Source organism: Podarcis gaigeae (genome assembly GCF_964106915.1).
Source record: "Podarcis gaigeae genome assembly, chromosome: 11".
In the NCBI taxonomy this organism is placed as follows: Eukaryota; Metazoa; Chordata; class Lepidosauria; order Squamata; family Lacertidae; genus Podarcis; species Podarcis gaigeae.
The window spans coordinates 8,042,103-8,063,677 of record NC_139687.1 but is presented as its reverse complement, the minus strand read 5'-3'; the positions used below and the strand labels follow the sequence as shown (position 1 = coordinate 8,063,677).

The 21,575-nt window shown below is 40.4% G+C and overlaps 1 protein-coding gene across 17 annotated transcripts in view; it reads right to left on the bottom strand.

Moving 5' to 3' along the window:
• AOPEP (aminopeptidase O (putative)) overlaps positions 1 to 21,575 on the bottom strand; it is a 186,998-nt gene that overhangs the window by 115,877 nt on the left and 49,546 nt on the right. For all 17 annotated transcript variants that reach the window (XM_083701994.1, XM_083702007.1, XM_083702003.1 and 14 more), the window contains 2 exons: positions 2,451 to 2,640; positions 400 to 506 (listed from right to left, as the gene is read on the bottom strand). In XM_083701994.1, the coding sequence (XP_083558120.1) occupies positions 400 to 506; positions 2,451 to 2,640 (297 nt within the window). The remainder of the gene's footprint in view (positions 1 to 399; positions 507 to 2,450; positions 2,641 to 21,575) is intronic.

Sequence of the window (21,575 nt, the reverse complement as noted above, 5' to 3'; positions counted from 1 at the left end):
CTCTTTCTACATTTCAGCTGGTGAGGTTCATGTGACAGCAACACTTAACCCAGCCTTCTGTGTTATTGGCCTGCTCCTGTGGAGTGTTCTTCCATTTGGGGCTGAGCAGACGCCTTCTGTTCTAATTTTCAAACCTTTGCGGTATACTTTTATTTGCCACCAGGATTATGCTTTTTTCCATAATAGTGAGCTGTTTTAATTTTTGTATTATATTTTAAGTGTTGTAAACCTCTTTGATTTTTTTTAATGAAACTGTGGTACACAAATATTCTAAATATTTGCTTTACAAACCCTTTGGAAGATGTAATAATGTAATCAGAACACTCCAATATCCTTCTTTTAGAGAGGGAAAATGTGATAAGGAGAGACGAAACAATAAGTGAGCAGCCTTTTCTGTACCTTAACACTTGCAGATCTCCTTCAGAATTCTGCACCTCATCTCTAAGGCGTTGCCAGCGCAGTACATCTTTCAGATCTTGCTGCTCTTTTGCTTCATCAGCTGACAGCTACTTGGGACACAAATATTCAGTTTATTGTTAGATGCTTCTTCAGTTTCTCAGTAGTTTTTAATGGAAATCACATCAGCTTAGAGAAAGCCCTGTCATCCTTTAGAGGAGGCAAGAGCAGGCACCTAACCTATCTCCTACTACCATGACCAATACAAATTATTATTACTATATATTTTGTTTTGGGAGATCTCCTGACCCCCACATAGACAATTTCAGGTAGCGTAGGGTGCACAATTAAAGGACCAATTCCAGTCCCAATTAAATACGCCAGGGATTGAACCAGAGACCTTCTGCATGCAAAGCGGTTGTTCTATCACTAAGCTATGGCCTTATCCATACTCTGTGTAGAAGAGAGGAACTATATGGTATGTGTGCAATGGAAAGCACTTATAAGCATGGATCAATACATTATTTGCTTGCGGTGCCAGCCCCTTGGACTTCAGAGGGTCCCTTCACCTTCTATATGGCATGGGGGCATACGGCTCAAATGAGGGAGTTGAACCACTAGGTCAAAGGCATATAACAGTGGAACTGGGCACTGGGTTTTTTGCCATTTGTGTTTTTTTCTGCAAGATGGTGGCCATGACCTAAAGCTTTAAAGCATAATTACACCAGCATTGAACAGAGTGCAAAAAAAGGTTCTCAGTGGAGCTGTTATTTGGCTAAAGACGTCTTAGTCAATTAATTCTTATGATATTTAATCCATTAAGTAACCAATTCAATTTGAAAATAGGTGCTGAAGTGAGAAGCACCAATTATTTGATTTTATATTATTCACACAGGTCATCATAGGTATCATCTTAAAAGAGGCAAACACCCTGTGTGTGCAATGATGTGCAATGGAAGGAGGAGGAATGCATTCTTGCTCTTATATTTTCATATCTCATATATTCTTGTATTAGAAATCACCATTTAAAGAAAAATCTATCCAATGAATCTGTGAGACATTTTTATTGATTACATATCTTAATCAATCAATCAATCAATCAAATAAATTATTTGATTAAATACTAAGTTAAACATTGGAGTCCTTGCCTGCACAGTTAACAAGGAGCTAGATGGATCAATGGTCTGACTGTGTAGGGCAGCCATACATGTTCTCACCCTATGAAGTGTGGTTCTCCTACTCCTACATAACATGTTAAAGAATATGAACACCAGACTGGAAAAAAATTAACTGAATATTCAGTTAAAACAGCTGACATATTATTTCAGTATAATAATACTGCTGATCACAACCTTGAAAGTCAGAATAATTTTTTGCCCTAAATCTTTCTGTCTTCTCTTTGATAACATACCTGTCCCACAACCCACAAGAATAATTACAGTGTTGTCTTGAAGAATGAATTATATACCAATTTACCAGTTCATCAGCAAACAACTGATTTTCTACTTATGATAAAGAATGTTTTCACACCTTTATTTATACTTCACCTGCCAGGATGCATCTACATAGCTAAATTAGTGCATAACAACATCATTACCAATGCATTAGAGATAAAAGGGAGAACAGAAACATTTGATAGTGTTGCAAATTATTTCAGGTACCACCAATTACAATTTCATCTAACAGATTTCTCTGCATATGGAAGTTAATCAAGCCAAGCTCATGGCCAAGGGCATGATAAATTTAAGGAGATTAGATAAGAGATTACCTAAGACAGTTGCAAACAGATTCCTCCTGCTCAGAGGCAGTATACCTCTGTTTACTAGATTCCAAGGGCGTAAGGTTATCCCTACTACCCTATTAGTGAAATTCCCTGGGGTCTGGACAGCTGCTGTCAGAAATAGTCACAGTGCTGGACTAGATAAATGTTTGTTCTGATCCAGCATAGCAATACTTATATCCTTAAACAGGGAGTCTATTTGCTCTTTTTGTAAATGTGTAAACTGATGGTTATCCTTATTTCTACATTATGAAAACGACTATTCGAGCCATACCTGTTGTGCAGCTGACCAAAATGCATCTTCTAGGTGAGTGGCAAATCCTTCACTTAGCCACTCTTCAGTCCAGTCACGTGCACCAATAGCCAAGCCAAACCAGGCATGAGCAATTTCATGGCACAGGCGTGTTCCACAGAGATGGCTCCCTCCAGATAATGTGCTCTGTGACATGAAGATGATGTGTGGGCTGCATAATATGAATGAAGGACAAAATACATTATGAACCTGTTACAGCATGCATTGCCTGGCTATAGCAATATGTAGACTTTATTAGCCTTGTCAGCCTGTTATTACTGTATGCATGCTATGTCATGACAGTTAGTTTATAGCTCAGACATTTTTAGGAATTAGGTTGCACTTTATTGTTTTCTGGCAGAGATTCAAGCTAAATATACTGCCAAGCATTTGTTTCACATTCAACCATCAAACAGCTATTACCTGTAATAAGTAACTTAAACCAAAGTTTTATATTTTTCAAATTACAAGGCTGATTTATTTCAGTGGAAGCATTTATGCCTAAGCCAAGATAATAAAAGAAGGGCAGGTGTGAATACAGACCATAGGTATTTTCGGCTAAATGATCAAAGCAACCAGGGAAAACAAAGAGAGAGAAAAAAGAGAGAGAGAGGCTCTCGTTCAAAAAGCAACATTGTAAATGTTGAAAACTCTAAGCTTTTAGGACAAAAAGTGTGGGAAGTTGAGCACCTAATGAAGCTAAAATAGGCATTGGTGTTGAGGGGGTGTCTGTTGTCGATGAGTGGGTTCTTAGATCTGTACAGCATTCTACGTGCAAGAGTAGGTGTCAATTCCTAAGAGCACATGGATTTTGTTCTAACATGTTACAGAAATTGGGGTAGGGGAACAGCTATAGCAAAGTACCACAAGAAAAATGAACAAATGATTTCAAGCTATAGGCTACTCTCTGGGATGAAATTAATATGGCCATTTCTATAAACCACCCAATGCCTCCTTTTGCATGATACAGGTTTGGGGGATTAAGACTTTGGATACCCAAAGAAATGTCATAGGCAATTCTGCAAAATATCTGAGGAGGACCGTGGAAATGGCAGTTGAAATACAGAAAGGTTGCCTACAACTAAGTTAATATTATTTATTGTTGCATCTGTGACTTTTTTCTTCTCTTAAAAAACTCAATTCCAATAGCAATGAACATGTCTTCCCCATTTCAGCTTCTATCAGGACCTACTAAGATGGCTGATCAGCTATGTGTATGTGAACACATAGGATTTTTGTTAAACATGCCACTTTTGTTGTGTAGCCTAATGAAGTCATTGTTTTGCCACTTTCCAATATCTAATACAAGGCATTATTTGGAGTTGAATAAATAATATAGCTAGCTGGAATTTGTAAACCATGGACTTTTTTCACGCTCTGAAATACATTTCAGATTCTTTTAAAATCTTACTAATTAAATGCAACACTTAAAAGCAGGACCAAATTGCTGGTGTAACATTTCGCTCGAAGACAACTGAATGGTGAGTGTGCTTCTGGAATTATTTACAAAATTTGCAGGATTTGGGGTGTAAAGGGCAGATAAATCCTCAGGAAAAAACAACTAAAACTTGCATTATTTATAGGTTGTTCCTACCCAGGATGTTATTTCCAAACACCACCTAGTCAACTCTTGCTTATTTTAATCAGTACATTTATTCTGCAATGGGATTATTTCATTAAAGTTGCATGCATGGCAGATCTTCTTTGCTGCCATGAAAATGATTGAAAACGCAGTTCTTGACTGAAAGCACACCAGCAAAATTTTCAATACAAAACCAGGACTAGCAGAGTGCTATAATTATTTAATTCACAAGTCAGAGCTGGAGATAAACCAAAATATTTCATAAAGTGAGGTTGACCTTAATCTGCCTTGTGTTCTCTCAGCTGCAAGGCAGAGCAGGTTCTTTTCTGAAGTGGCCCCAAAACTCTGGATTGCACTTCCCCGTGAAAAACAACTGCAAATTGGACTGAAACTACAAGGAAGTTTCAAAGTACAAAGCTAACACAACCTTTGCACAAGAATTCACTTAATAAACTCCTTCCCCAACATCCTAACACACGCAGAGCAGGAAATTAATCACTAGGTTACCACAAGAACATACAGAGCACATCTTTGCTGAGCTATAGTGAAACAACTATAAAAGCTTCTTCTTTTTTGACAAGCTTACAAGAAAATTTGAAGGAAACATGTAATTTTATTGCTTCTATGATATACTGATATATGGTTGCATTATTGTTATCATTTATTAAATTTGTATACAGCTTTCTATCCCAAGATCACAAGTTGGTTCACATACAAAAATGAGAATACAAAATACATAATGAAACAAAAACAAACCAATAACCTCCCCTCCCACATTATATGTATTTGATCCATTGATTGCTTATTGATAAAATTTTATGTGAAGTAAAAAATCTGAAGAGTGATGGACATGGGCCAGGAAGATCTGGGTCAAAATACCTGCACATCGGTTAAGGTCACAGGGTGGTAGAAGCCACTATCTCTTACCTACACTGCCTCAAAAGCTTGTTACGAGAATATAATTTCATAAGCTTGTATAAAACTTTTGTAAGTTTTATTCCCATCCCGGAGTTTTTCTCAACTTCTTCTCCACTGGTAGTCAGGCAGCATGATGGCCACCTTCCTGAATACAGCTAAACACATTCAGCAGTCAAAATGGAAGTCATATGCCCTGCCATTATGACATTTTAACTAAAGGAGTTCCGATAACACAGGACACAGGGTTTCTGCTTTTCAAATGTAACTTACTGAGTGGCATCTTACATCAAGTAGCTGCTTCTTCACCTAGCTATGTTTTATTATTTATTTTATTGCATTTCCGCCCCCCCCCACCTTTTTGTCCAAAGAGTTCTAGGAGACATACATTGTTCTCCCCACCCCCCATTTAATTCCCACAGCAAACCTGTGAGGTAACTTAGGCTGAGAGAAGCAGTGACTGGCCCAAGGTCACCCAGTATGCTTCATGGCCTGAAGGGGGATTGAACCCTGGTGTCAGGAGTGCGTGCAGGAGGACCCATGTGACCAGTAGGGCTTCGCAGGACTGGGGCCTTCCTAAGTTTGTTCGGGAGAGGCAAGGCATGGCTGCACAGGTGAGGCGGCTTGGTAACTCACTGCACCTGGTGGCAAGAGCCAGGAAGGGATATAAGGTCAGCATTTCCCTTCGGCTCTTTGCAACACACTTCCTGCCTTGCTGCATTTGGCTTCTTGCTTCCTGATCCTCGGACCTCGGCTTCCTGACTCCCTGCTTCTCAACCCTCGGACCCTCGACTTCGTGACTCCCTGCTTCCTGACCCTCGGACTCCTGGCTTCTGGACTCTCGTTCCTGCTCCCAACTCGCCATCTTGCCCCTGGTCCTGACGTCCCCAGCCAGGACTTTGATCACCCATAGACTGGACCGTGACACCTGGTCTCCCAGATCCTAGTCCAACACTCTAACCATCCTGGCTCTCACGTTTTACAAAGCTGTCCCTGTAGTTTGATGTAACATAATGCACAGGTCAGCTCAAAAACTATATAGCTAAAGAGGGCATGGCATATCAAGGGCTACACCTTGATTATGCCATAACTGAAAAGGTAAAGTCTTCTTCCCATGTGTGTAAAGTGCAGATATGGCCTGAAGACAGTTTCAAGATGTACTAATCCATGTTCCAAAGAACCTCTATTATGCAGCCCAACCCTTCCCTCAAAAATGTATGAACACCCACACTTCTCTTGAAAGAAGTTTATCTGTCTGGATCTGTCTGCAGAGCAGTGTTTTTAAGAGTGGTTTCTGCTGGAGGAAAAACACACTCGCACATTTATAAGTAACCGTCTTAAAATGAAAATTCAGAAAAGCAGGTCAAATGGAGTTAAGTCAGCTAGTATCACAAAAGATACCACAAGACACTGAAGCCCTAGCAAAGAAAGAAAGTCACAGAGAACAAAGAGCAAGAATAAACAGCACCTCCCCAAACCTCCACCCAAACCAAATCAAATTATTAAGAACGAAAAAGGCAAGGGGGAGGGGAAGCACAGAAGCTACAGTACATAATGAGACACTCCCTTTTATTACAAAGCCCCCATTGAGAAGAATAACTGTGCAGCTTGGGGGTACTGCATTGGTCATTTTTAAGTAAATGACCCCTAGCTGTGGTGTATGCAATGCTACAAAGAAAGAGCCTAGAAATGTACCAAGTAAATAACATTCCAGACATACTGCTGGCAGCCTTTTGGCCATTTGGCTGAAACAAAACAAAAGTAACTTCAGGCCTTATAAACAGACACACAGAAGGGGTTTGCATTTTAAGCATCTGTTGTATTTATATGAAGAAATAAGGCAGAGATTATGTTTTCAAGTACCTATTTTTGATTCACTCACTTAAGTAATAGAAAGGTCACATACTGGAAAATGTCCCTCTTATGAGAAGGCGAAAGAAACAAGATTGCACGTATGTACATAAACATATGTGAACTGCACTGCAAGCAGGTCAGCAGGAGCAGAATTTCATTTTAAAGCACTTCCTCTGGGGTTTGGAAAGGATTACTTGGGCTTTATTCCCACTCAAGCCTCAAAAGTTCCTCTTTATTTCTCTCACCAAAGGCATGTAGGCTGCCTCTCCAGCCCAATATCCTCAGCCACTTATCAAAGACACTTCTGAATTAGGTGTCACTACAGGGCAGCAGAAGGTAATTGTTAACTTTGACACAAATTGTCTAAAGAGCTGGACATATTAGTTCTATATTACTTCCAGCGCCAATTGTTCTTGGCAAGGATTCTGAATGGCCTGGTGCGATTTCACACTCAGGACACAAAAGACCCACATAACAAACTTTGCTGCCTCAGTAGAGCTTTTGATTTTGAGGGGTTCATGTGCATGTATATTTTTAACTGCAGTCCATGTGGGCTTCCTTTTGGTCACTGCTTTTCATGTTTAGTTATGTATACTAGATAGAATCCAGTTGGTGTTGCTTCACTGATGGAACGCATCCATCAGCGGAAGCAGGAAAGGGAGTTTGGGATAATTCTTCTTTCCCAAACACCCCCCTAGCTCTCTTGCACAGATGAGGAGGGGGCACAGAGCAAAAGGAATCACCCAGAGTTACCTTTTCCAGATACTCTGAGGAATGTGTTTGATCAGGAGATCAAACCCCATTGTATTCTATCCATTATATTTTATTATCACTCCTTTTCATTATGACTTTTTTAAAAAAAAGTTTGCTTCTTGCTAACTCTGACCATCCTAACACAACTTTTCAACCTCCTCCTCCTCCTCCTCCTCCTCCTCCTCCTCCTCCTCCTTGTTATTGAATTTACGGTATATACCACCCTATACCCAGAGGTCTTAGGGCGGTATACATATAAACATCGTCTCTGCTCCAGCCTGGGAGTTCACATCACCATACTAATAATTTAATACATACTTTGAAATTAAGAAAAAAATACTACGTAAAAGAAATCTCAAATGCTTGGTTTTAAATATAATTAGCATGTAAAACAGAAATATATTAGGAAACCCTGTGAAGTTAAGTTGCCTTTTAAAATAACCGCAGTAGTAGTAGTACTAGTAGTAGTAGTAATTTATTTATACCCTGCCCATCTGGCTGGGTTTCCCCAGCCACTCTGGGAGGCTCCCAACAGAATATTAAAAATAGAATCAAACATTAAAAATTTCCCTAAGCAGGGCTGCCTTCAGATGTCTTCTAAAAGTCAGATAGTTGTTTATTCCCTTGACATCTGATGGGAGGGCATTCCACAGGGCGGATGCCACTAATTTTTATTTTATTTTTTACTTTTTGACACTGATTATAGATACAGTGTATGGTTGCTCTATTGCTCTTTTCAGGCCTTTTCTACCTGGCCTGGGAGGGCAGGGCCCTGACTGACTCCAGCTACAAAAGGCTGAGGTTTTTGAAGAGGCCAGAGACAATATTGGCTGTGAGCCCTGGAACGCCTGTTCACTGCCTTGTTGGCCTTTTCCACCTAGCCTGGAAAGGTGGGTCTGCTAAGGCTGCTGAACTGACTCTTGGGTTGGGGCATAGTTTAGGGTAGGGTTGTTGGGGGGGGGGGTTATTTGCTGTTATTATTGCCCTAATTGTTTAAAATGTTTTGAATTATTTGTAACAGTTTTTTAACTTGTGTGTTTTTAAATTTGGGGTTCTTTTTGTTTCTCAAAGGACAAAAGATGTGTCTGGGAAGGGAGGAGCTGGGGAGAGCAGGGCTGGGGCCAATCACAGTAGCTCTGGTGAAGGAGTGGGGAGTGGGGTGGGGCAGGCTGAGAAAGGGGCAGTTAGGGACTGTGTCATGTGCCAACCCCTCCTCCAACCAGGGGAATTGTGGTTGTCCTGCAGCTACCATTCTGTCACAAGGTGATTCCCCCCCCCCCCAACCTAAGATGAGATCCACATGTGTTGGATTTTCTGTATACCACATGAATGCTGAATTGATTTTCCAAGCTTGCCATTTGCGTGGAGAGTGGAAGAACAGTGCACGTGTTTAGCACTTCACAAAAATATTCACATCATAAGTATAGTTTCCCTGGCCACAGATCTTGGGCACCATAACAATTTCCATACAAATACCCACAACACATCAGTGTGGGCAACGCAGAACACATAAGAACAGCAGACAGATTCCCTAGTATTCAATGCTGCTGCTATTATCATTATTATTATTATTACAGTGGTACATTGGGTTAAGAACTTAATTCGTTCCGGAGGTCCGTTCTTAACCTGAAACTGTTCTTAACCTGAGGTACCACTTTAGCTAATGGTCGTGCAATTTCTGTTCTTATCCTGAAGCAAAGTTCTTAACCTGAGGTACTATTTCTGGGTTAGCGGAGTCTGTAACCTAAAGTGTCTGTAACCTGAAGCGTCTGTAACCCGAGGTACCACTGTATACCACCCTTCATCTGAAGATCACAGGGTGGTTCACAACATAAAAATACAAAATGAGAACACAAAAAACATAATAAATTAAAAACCAAAGCAAACCAATAACCCCCTCCGCAAACACATTTAAAAGTTAATGTTAATCTGCCGAAAGGGATCTGGCCATGATAAGGGACTGATTTCAGTACCCCTCACTTTCAAATCCCCCACTTACTGCCCAGTTGAGAACACAAGGTCCAGTGTGTCATGGCAGAAATGAAGTCTTGAACCACCCAAGAACCAGTTTCCTTGGCATGGATGTTGAAGTTCCCCCACAACCAGCAGTCTGGGATTTTCAACACCAAAACCAGCTCAGGCACTGTGACTGCTGCTCAACAATGTGGGTGGTAAACAAGCAGAATCCCTAATCTGTCCCAGTTGCTCAGTGCCGGGAAGACAAACTCTAGATCCCCACCCCCCTCAACTGGACAGATAGCCTGTTGAGACAGATGGAATCTCTATAGACTACAGCAACTCCCCCTCCCTGACCCTCAAGTCTGCCCTGATGTTGCACCCAGGTTGGCACAGCTAGGTGAGACCAACTTCACCCTGCGCATCCACCCAGGTCTCAGTGAAGCAGAGCAGATCGGCCTCCAGGTTTGACTTGCCTGGCATTTGGTAAGAAAGTTATATGAAGCTAAGGCCTCGGACATGGCAAAAAAGCAGTAGCCAAGACACTTGTGAAACTTCTCTGTCAGGGAACTGACATCAGAGCGAGAGGCGGAGGCAGGGCTCCAGAGCGATGCCGGAGAGGGGACCAGCTGGGGGGAAGGAATTCAGCGTAACACCAGTAGAGAAGAGAGGGAGATGGAGGAATTGGCCACAGGGCTCCGAGACCCTTCACCAGAAGCTAGTGAAGAGAGCGCTGGCACGCCCCAGCCTTCCCCTTACTTGCGCAGACGAGTTCCGCGCAGGGAACATAGGCGGAGACTTGGTGTCAAACAGCTTTTATGCTGGAAAAGATTCAAGAAACGCCCACTGACGGATTCTGCAAGTGACTAGCAGGTCACGGAGGGCAAGCTGTGAGCCTAAGCATGGTTGGGCAAGCAATCAAACTAAACCAAAGGCAATTTACGCACAAGTAACCCCCTTACAACCATTACATTCTCCACAGGGTGGTGCTGGGATTTTGATTTATATAGCCTTATAGCGGTGGACTGATGTAGCTTGCTCAGTTGATGCTTCTTGTTGTAACGTTAACCAATTCCCGACTTCTTCCACAACACTGGTAGTGTGGTTGTTCTTGGGCAGACTACCATACACCTAATTTTGTGTCAGACACAATATCTTTAGTGGATTAAAATTATGTAACTGAATTATCTCAACCTAATTTATATAATCTCAAATCCCAGCAGTGCTCTTTAAGTGTTTTCACTGACACTCATTCACACTGTGGAATTGCCAGGTTTTCATGGGAGAGTACCATTGAAACGTCTTGTATTTTGCTGCAGTTAGGCAGATTCACCAAGCAAATGTGACTTGATAAATGTGTTTTCTTGATGGTTTTTGGAGCTGTCCTCTCCCAAAGTTCTTTTATGCATCAAACTGAAACTTGCTTTTAACAATGAAGTTGTGAATATAATGAGTAACAGTTAGGGAAAATTAACTTGTTTCTCTGGTTGAAGTCAAAAGAAAGAAAGATTACAATTTGACCAAGTCTTCCTATATTATGGAGAGCCTCAGGGTGCTATGCTTTCAATTTATAACACAGCATGAACCCAAGTTGCAGGCAACTTCAAAAGCAGGCTAGAACAGGTTCATGGGTGGAGTAAAAAGGACTGAAAACCGCACCCAGTTAACAAAAAATTAGCACTCCCTCCCAGAAAGTTGGAGTGGCTCCCAATACCCCTATAGAAAACAAATTAGCTTGTTTTCTACATGTGCACTCTTGGGTACATTTTTCAATAAAAGGGGCATTATAGTGATCAAATCTAATGTTTATTTTTCACATCATTCAGTTGAAAAGGCAATCTAATGAAATCTCACCCAACAGAATATATTACAAGAGAACCTGAGAACTGACTCTCAGTGTGATTCTCTTTTTTTAGCTAAGATATAAAATGAGATGAGAATCCTCAAAGTCCATCTTATGTATTAATTTTGATCCACAAGACCAAATCATTTCATAGAATACACAGGAACCACTCCTTTGTTGTTGTTGTTTAGTCGTGTCCGACTCTTCGTGACCCCATGGACCAGAGCACGCCAGGCACCTCTGTCCTCCACTGCATCCCGCAGTTTGATCAAACTCATGCTTCTACATCTACTTCCGCTTCATTGACTATGCAAAAGCCTTTGACTGTGTCGACCACAGCAAACTATGGCAAGTTCTTAAAGAAATGGGAGTGCCTGATCACCTCATCTGTCTCTTGAGAAATCTCTATGTGGGACAAGAAGCTACAGTTAGAACTGGAAATGGAACAACTGATTGGTTCAAAATTGGGAAAGGAGTACGACAAGGCTGTATATTGTCTCCCTGCTTATTTAACTTATATGCAGAATTCATCATGCGAAAGGCTGGGCTGGGTGAATCCCAAGCCGGAATTAAGATTGCCGGAAGAAATATCAACAACCTCAGATATGCAGATGACACAACTTGATGGCAGAAAGTGAGGAGTAATTAAAGAACCTTTTATTGAGGGTGAAAGAGGAGAGCGCAAAATATGGTCTGAAGCTCAACATCAAAAAAACGAAGATCATGGCCACTGGGCCCATCACCTCCTGGCAAATAGAAGGGGAAGAAATGGAGGCAGTAAGAGATTTTACTTTCTTGGGCTCCATGATCACTGCAGATGGTGACAGCAGTCACGAAATTAAAAGACGACTGCTTCTTGGGAGAAAAGCAATGACAAACCTAGACAGCATCTTAAAAAGTAGAGACATCACCTTGCCAACAAAGGTCCGTATAGTAAAATCTATGGTTTTCCCAGTAGTGATGTATGGAAGTGAGAGCTGGACCATAAAGAAGGCTGATCGCCGAAGAATGGATGCTTTTGAATTATGGTGCTGGAGGAGACTCTTGAGAGTCCCATGGACTGCAAGAAGATCAAAATTCTCCATTCTAAGGAAATCAGCCCTGAGTGCTCACTGGAAGGACAGATCGTGAAGCTGAGGCTCCAATACTTTGGCCACCTCATGAGAAGAGAAGACTCCCTGGAAAAGACCCTGATGTTGGGAAAGATGGAGGGCACAAGGAGAAGGGGCCGATAGAGGATGAGATGGTTGGATGGTGTTCTTGAAGCTACCAGCATGAGTTTGAGGAACCACTCCTACCACCACCACAAATGTAAATGCACAGATATACTTTCTTCCACCAAGCTCAAATCTTTCTTATTTATTGAAGATCTAAAGATGCAACTTCTTAGATTTCCTTAACAAACTCTTAAAGAGCAACTGAAATCCAAACCATGGTTTAAGCAGCATGAGACTCAGCTCTCTGTCAGCAAGTCTATACAGCTCTGCTTCAAGACTAATTAGAGTAACAGGTGCCAATTTGAATATTAGCCACAGGGGGGAAAACATTAGATCATTCTCATGTACTACTTAATCAACAAAAACATCATAGACACGTTAGCTTAATTTAGTGTATATGCTTAAAGTTTAATGAAGCTCCTTGGTAAAAAACAAAAAAACAGAGAGACTGCACACGAGGACAAAAGGTTTTCCTAACATACTTGATTCATGTTCTTAAAACCAAAACAGGTATGATTAGGGATAAAATTCACAACAGTGAATTTTAACACACTGAGGTAATCATACTTGTCACACAACCAAAATGACTCTGTGCAAACAAATACATTTTTATCAATTAAAAGTGACTGAATCCAAACAAGTTACATATTATTAATGAAAGAAAGACATCCCTTTATAAATTAGATAGCTATCAATTGGCATATACAAAGCACAAGGCTCATATTATTTAGTCTTTTTAGAGTACCAGAAGGTAATGTTTTCTGCATTATATGCATAAGAGTCAACATAGTTCTGGAACACTGAATGTAGTGACCCCTCAAAGGTAGCACATCCCCAGGAGCAAATGAGAAAAAGCTGCTATCATGAAGGTTGGTGAGGTAGGAAGAGTTGTAACACTGTGTAATAGTAGATTCAGATCACATTCTGTGTAAATGGAACTTGCATATGCAAAAAATCATTGATCTGTTGCAGGGTCAAAACTGTTTTGCTACAGGAATTGGCCATGTTCATGGAACAACTTCATTATTGTAGTTTTCTACCCCCAAATGGATTTGCAATTGACTGTGCCATAGCAAATTAATTACTGTTTGCAAAACAAATACTAGCTGGGAAGAGTGGTTTTAATCTGGAACTATCCTACAGATAGACATGTACATATTGGATAAAAGTTAAGCATTTGTCTGTTCTGCTGATTTCAATGTAACATTATTTAAACCTCTGCTTCACTGTTACACTTACAGTGGTGCCTCACAAGACGAAAATAATCCGTTCCGCGAGTCTCTTCGTCTAGCGGTTTTTTCGTCTTGCGAAGCATCCCTATTAGCGGCTTAGCGGATTAGCGCTATTAGCGGCTTAGCGGCTTAGAAAAAGGGGGGGAAAGGGGAAAAACTCGCAAGACTCGCAAGACGTTTTCGTCTTGTGAAGCAAGCCCATAGGGAAACTCGTCTTGCGAAGCACCTCGAAAAATGGAAAACCCTTTCGTCTAGCGGGTTTTTCGTCTTGCGGGGCACCACTGTAAATTAATGGTACATTAACATGGCCCCATAACCTTTGGGAGGATATTGATCTTACTTGTTTGATGAGACCAGGCGAACAGAAATGCTCTTTTTGCTGCACAGTTGTAATTGTATTATTATTATTATTATTATTATTATTATTATTATTATTATTATATCGTCCTATACCTGTAGATCTCAGGGTGGTTCACAACATAGAATCACAATATAAAAAACACAGAATACATAATAAAAACAAAAGCAAAGCAATAATCTGCTCTTTCACCATCATCAGAGACAAGCCCACGTATAGCACCATGCAGTAATCTAACCTAGAGGTTACCTGAGCATAGACAACAGTAGCTAGGTTATCCCTGTCCAGATAAAGCCCTGTCCAGATAAAGCCACCAGCCCAAGCTGATGGAAAGCACTCCACGTCACTGAGGCCAACTGAGCCTCAAGCTACAGCTGAGGATCCAGGAGTATCCCCCCAAGCTATGTACTCCCTTCAGAGGGAGTGTAACCCCATCAAGAGCAGGCAACCTCCCAGCCATCCGGTCTAAGGAACCACGCACTAACAGTGCTTCAGACTTATCTGAATTAAGCTTCAGTTTGTTGACTCTCATCTAGTCCATTATCAAGGCAAGACAACGGTCCTGCACATCCACTGCCTCACCTGCAGATGTAAAGAGCTATGTCGTCAGCATATTGCTGACAACATACCCCAAACCTCTGGATAATCCCACCCAGCAGTTTCATGTAGATGTTAAACTGCATAGGGGATAGAATCATACCCTGCGGAACCTGACATTGAAGGCTTCACAGGGCTGAAAAACACTCCCCAAGCAACATCCTCCAGGAACAACCACCCAAGTAGGACTAGAACCACCACACAGCACTGCTACCCACCCACTAAGGCAGTCCAGAAGGATACCATGTTCAATGGCATCAAAAGCTGCTGAGAGGTCAAGGAAAATTAACAGGGACACATTTCCCTTTCTCTCTCCCAACAAATGACATTATACAGGGTGACCAAAGCAGTTTCTGTGCCAAAACCAGGCCTAAACCCCAACTGAAACGGATCTAGAAAATCAATTTTTAAGTAGTTGATTGTATTAATTAATTAATTAAGTTAATTATTATCTTATGACTCTTTTATTGCTATTTTCATATGGCTATTAAAACCACTCTGTGATCTTTTGGATAAAGAGTAGTCTGGAAATATAATAGACAAACAAACACAAACAAAACATCACTGTGGACTCCCAGCCTTTCTTCTTGACCTTCATTATATGCTCTGAAAATGCTCTGAAAGCTCCATGATAATACAAAAATGAACCTAAATACATTTTATGGCACATTTGGTCTTTTTCAAGTTTGCCTCCCTTCAAAACAAGTTGGATTCAATATGGGTGAATTAGGTTGTAATCCTATACATACCTAGGAGTATGTATGTATGTATGTATGTATGTATGTACTGATTAATCGATTGAATTCACATCCTGTTCTTCCACCCCAAGAAGCCCACTGAACTCAAATGATCGAGAACTGTAAATTTAATGTTATATGAGCAAAGCAACACCAATGTACTCTGTGCCACAGCAAACCTTTCTATTTATTCACAGTTACCAATGTGGTCTAGAATCTCTACTTCACCCATAAGCATTTAATGAAATAATATGGGAAAGACTCTGTATGAGAACATTTTGTAACTGTGAATACATTGCTGAAATGTCCAGCTAACCCCTTTATTTAATACACTACATTTAGATAGCAACAGGGAACTTTTTCCCCAAACAATGAAGAGTAATTCAGTGTACTGAATTAAAAAGTAAATTCACAAAACCATGATTTTAGGCATATGACTCACTTCAAAGTTAAAGGAAGTCATGTGGGTAAAGCCCACAGATGTCTTTGAAATTTTAGCTCTAAGCCTTTTAAGTCCGGACTTCGATTCCAGTCAGCAAGAGACTACAGACAAACCTATTTTTGTTTTGAAAGCAGTCTCTACGGATTCTGCACATTACAATTCCCTCCCTTGAGAATACAGATAACCATTTTCCTCTTATCGCTTGTCAGCTTCAGGACCAGCTTATCACTTATCTATTTATTTCAGCACATCTGATATTCAGTCTAACAGGCAATGCTGTGCAGCCTGCCCTAGTTTTCTATCAGCAAAAAAAGGCTAACAAAGAGCAGTGTGCACTATGCATTCCTACTATGGCTGGTTTCCTGGTGTTGAACAGGGTCAGAGGTTGCTCCAGGTACACTACTTGCCTCTTCCCATCAAACTCATACAATAACATAAGAAAAGCCCTGCTGGATCAGGCCAAAGGCCCATCTAGTCCAGGATCCTGTTCTCACAGAGCTCAGCCAGATGCCTACAGGAAGCCCACAAAATGGTTCTGACTGTAGCAGCACCCTCTCCACTTGAGATTCCCAGCAACTGGTATTTAGAGGCACACACACATTCCTGGTTACACACTACATTGCCTGGCCAAGCTTAAAGTATAAGTTACTGACTACGTAGAAGCTCGCTGTGGATAGAAGTGCATTACAATTATTCTACTTCCTTCACATTGTTATGCCTAGGATCTGAATTATTTGATATATGTAATATCATGTAGACAAGGTCACCTGGGGAGTAGTTTACTCCAGCAGTTTCACGAGGAAACCTTGTTCATACTACAGAGGGGTAGAGGACAGAGTCAATGCCCTTAGGCATTCTCCCAGTTACACAGGAATCTGAAATGACCTTCCAACCACTCTGTGGTTACCAAAAAGAGTTTTACTCTTCCCTGTATTTCTATGGTGGCACTGGGAATTACAGTAGCAACCAGTTAATTTAATACCAAAGTGCACTGGGGCTTCTTAGTTCATACAATTAATATGTCTTTTCATGGGTTCAGTTCACAAGGACTGCTGCTGCATCACTTAGGAGCCTGCTTTATATAGTGTCAGCCCATTGATCCACCATACTCTACATACATTAAGCATAATAGAAACATTGCCACCCAACCCCAACCCCACCCATCTTCCCTCCCTCCCCCCCTTTTTTCTTTTTTTTTCTTTTCCCCCTAATGTCTCAACAAATGAAACGGATTTGTAAAAATGTTACATGGAAAAAATACGAGGCATTACACTTACTTCTGTAAAACAAGAAAATCCTTAATAAAATATAAATTTAAGAGAGAGAGAGAGAAAGTAATGACTGCAGTAAGTCATTTCACTTCAAGATTTCAGGAGGAGTATTTCACAGCCCCACCTGGGACCAACTGCATTTAAAGTGTTTGCCCTACCACCAAACTACTGCCCTTTATTGCATAGGAGGCTTACACAACTTAAATGGGTTGTTTCAGTTTAATATGGTAAAAGACACTGAAGTAATTAACCAGAAAGGACATCTGCCACTTCTCTGATCCTGTTCTAAAGGTGAATAGAAGCCCTGTCTTTTGATTAAGGGAAGGGGAGTATCTTTGCCATTGCTCCTATTTATGGTATAACTACAAACATACAACAACCCAATCTAAAGCCTTTTGATCAAAATGTACATTGTCCTTGTAAGCCTCCAAGTACTTTTACTAAATTGATAAACATGATAAATAATCCCTAACAGGGTTTTTTTGTTTCAGTCTGACATTTGTCACATTTGTCACTGATGAATGTTATTATTTGTCTCCAGATGGATTTTGTGCTTTGCAGCTTTCCATCAGAGCTATTGCTGGAAGCGCTGGACTGACTTTCATGAGGGCTAACCTCTTAAATTATGGCCAACCCCTTTCCCCAAGAGGGGAGGTAGACAAACAATGGAAACATACCATGGCTGCATTAAGAGTTGTTACCCATGTTGCGATTATTTTCATAGTACTGATCCCTTTACCAAAATTAATAAAGCAAAATCAACTTTTAAATCTGGCTTGTGTAAAGCTTGTGAGAGAGCTGGTGTGGTGTAAAGAACATCAGATGGAAGTCTGATGGGGTGACATTAGGAAAGCTCTCAGGATCTGCTTGAGAATAATAGTACTGGTTGACCATACATGGATGTTAATATTACTGATATATGTTGGGAAAGCTCTTAAAACAGATCAGGCAGAAATCTAAGGGAGCAGAGAGGGAGAATCTATCCAAGTTGAGAATAAAAAGAAGACGATGCCGTTTCTTCAGGCCAGAAGGAAAATCATGTAGCTTTGAATAGCCATTTAAAAAGCGGCAGGGGGGAGATTCAGTGGAACTTTATTAACTGTGAAGTCTACTTCTGTCAAAATAAAAAAAATATTCATGTGCATGCACACTTCTTATACTCAGAACAAACTTAGTTGGTCTCTAAGGTGCTACTGGACATTTTTTTTTTATTTCGACTACATCAGACCAAGACAGCTACCTACCTGAATCTACTTCTGTCAAGCTAGCTAGTAAGATGACATAAAAGAAATAAAGGACATGAAATCTGATTGAAGGGATACATCAAATGTATTCAGGAAAATTTTAAATTACCGGATACCTTTTGTGCTAACCCATGTTATGTTTAAAAATATTGTTAAAAATTCAGTGCCTAGTCACACAAACCAAAGAAAAAAGAATTGCTTTCTGTGTTATAAGCAATAAAAAAAAAATTCAACTGCTTTGCAATGGGTTTTTCTAGCAGAAAATTGGGGTTGGGGCAATGAAGAAAAGCATTACCAGCACCTAAATTTATACACTTCAGTTAGTATGTCTTGAGAACCAGGCAGTAATTTCTGTTTACCAAGAAAGGAGATGTATAGTTTTCCTTTACTAGATCACATCATATCCAGTTAAACTTTCCATGCCACAGAACATTTCAATAAGTAAATAGAATTATGAAGTCTTCAAACTGCCTGATTTGCATGCAATATCTGCATAGTCTTACTGAATATTCTGCACAGTTTCAAGCAATGAAGACATCCGGAACTAATAAACTGCCTTCCCCTTTTCTTCTGCAAGAAACAAGCAACAAAGCAGCATGACTCAAATGTTGTCTAACTCCATCTTAACATACGGTACAAAGATTCTCTCCATCCACACAGTTAGTTTGTTATATCTTTGCCTTAGACATTCTACAAGTTTTAGAACACCTATCTTAGATCTCCATTGGTAAAGATACTTTTCATAATAAACCAATCATACTATTGAATGCTGTTTGTGTTTTGCTTTTATCAGCTTCCGCAAACCGTATGCATACTGCTCAGCGTATAAAATAGAATGTCTTCCATTTACCAACTGAGCATCCACCAATTCTCATTATTTTGATTAATGAGATACATGTTAACAAAAAGAAAGACACATAGGGAGAGAGAACACAGAATAAGCAATGACTTCAAAATTATTTTCTTAGCTTATTTTGTGCAACAGCTATACAAGCCTTCCTTTTTATGCGTGTCAGTCAATAAGATATCTGTTGTGTGTTTTGCACAAAGAACAAAGATGCCTTTATCGATTCTCAAAGTCTGTAGGACAAACCATTCATGCTGTCAAACTCCCCTAAAACCCTTTCAGCAAATAATAAAATCCATCAGTGACAAATGTCAACATGCTAATTTGTTGAAGAGGAAACAAAAGCAACATTCAGGCGAGGTGCCTCATTTCATATTATATCAGCCCTCCAATTTGTAACAACTTTACGGCAACCCACAGATTATGCAATTCTAAACAGAGCTGTGGAGCAACTAAGGTCAGAAAACAATTTTTTTCTGGACAAAATTGTGTGGGGGTTAATAGCCCCGCATAAGTTAAACAACCGAGGTCTTTAAAAAATATTTACTACATGATTTTCAGAAATACAGAGCCATAAACTCATTTGGAATAGCCTCATTTATTAAACTAGAAGGGAAATAAGGTTAAATGATATCATAAATGAAAGGTCCATCATCAACTGTACATTGAAAATCTGGTTTACCATATGATGCAAGACTAAAGAGCCATTCTGTGTATTGTAGGTAACAACTTCTTGTAAGGATTTTTTTCTTCTTCAATAGAGTCACTCTCTAGGCATACTGAAGAATGCATGCATTTCCAGAGAGGTTTAGGTCACTTACTAAGGTATAAATCTACCAATTACTCCAGCTCCACTGAAGTGATTAACTTTACGACTACTTAAGAGCAACTTACTCATTAGAATTGTTGTGGGCAAAGCTCACCTGTTTCAAAAAAATGTGGCATCATTGCAACTGGTTTAGAAATCTGCAACAAAACATTGCAATGTGTCCTCAGCTTCAAAAGGAGCACGTTTTGGGGGGTAAGGTCTGCAAGGTATTCCAACATGGCAGAGTTGATGTTGCCAGCCTTCATATCACGTTTGCAGACATATTTTCTGGTGCCTGAAGCCAGCTCCCCATAGAATATGTCCTTGGAGATCCTGCCATCTTCCATTTGTGGACATGGCCAAGGCAGCATAGGCATAGCTCACACAGGAATGTGAATGTGATACCCAAAACCCTCCTGATGCAGAGAATGTGGTTCTAAGTTGCCCACGACTCATTTCCATAAAGCAGTGTGCTCAACAAGCAAGCCTGGTATCAAAGCAACCAATTTTTTCTCTTCCTTTCCATTATCCTTCATACCTCACACTGTACCAGCTGACACCCTAAACATAAACAGGTTCTAGAAGCTGCTAATTCTTGAGTTTTTATTTTAAATTACAAACCAATATCCTTCTCTATACCTAAGGTGTCCCCCAAATATGGCCACCACCCACGTTGCGTGTAAGAGGGAACAAGTGGTACCTACAAAAAATATTGGAGTGGCAAAGTGCATTGGAACAATGGCTTGACAACTACAGTGATACTCCCAGTTCCAAACTTCATCTGTCCGGAGGTCCGTTCATAACCGGAAACTGCTTGTAATATGGGGCGTGCTTTCGCTAATAGCACCTCCCACTGCTGCCGTGCCGCCAGAGCGCGACTTCCTCTCGCATTCCGGGGCAAAGTTTGCAACAAGGGGCATCCACTTCCGGGTTAGCGGAGCGCGTATCCCGAAGCATTCATAAGGGGGACAGTACGTAACACGAGGTACCACTGTAGATACTAGCAATAACAATGGGTGCTAATTTATAATTTTAAATCAAGTGATCACTCAAATGAGTAAAAAGGGGTTAAAAATATCAAAATGTGTTTGACATTGTTTGGGGTTTGTGGCAGATTTATTCTAAATGTGAATATTACAATCACCCACTATTAAGAATTGTGTGCATGCATCACATTCAAGTGTCAAAAAACCTGAAAATTATGAGATCAAAAGTAGTTTGTAGGTGAATGATACTCTGTAGTGAGACATGAGAACAGAACAACAGGGGACACTCAAGTTGGTATTCATCTTCCATCCAGCTATAGTCATAGCCATCAAGTGTCCCTTATTTGAAGGGACAGTCCCTTATTCCAGCGCCATGTCCCGCTGCTGTCCCTTATTGATAGATGTCCCTTAAATGATGTCCCTTAAATTTCAAAGGAAGCAGCTCCTCTCCCTCCCTCCCTCCCT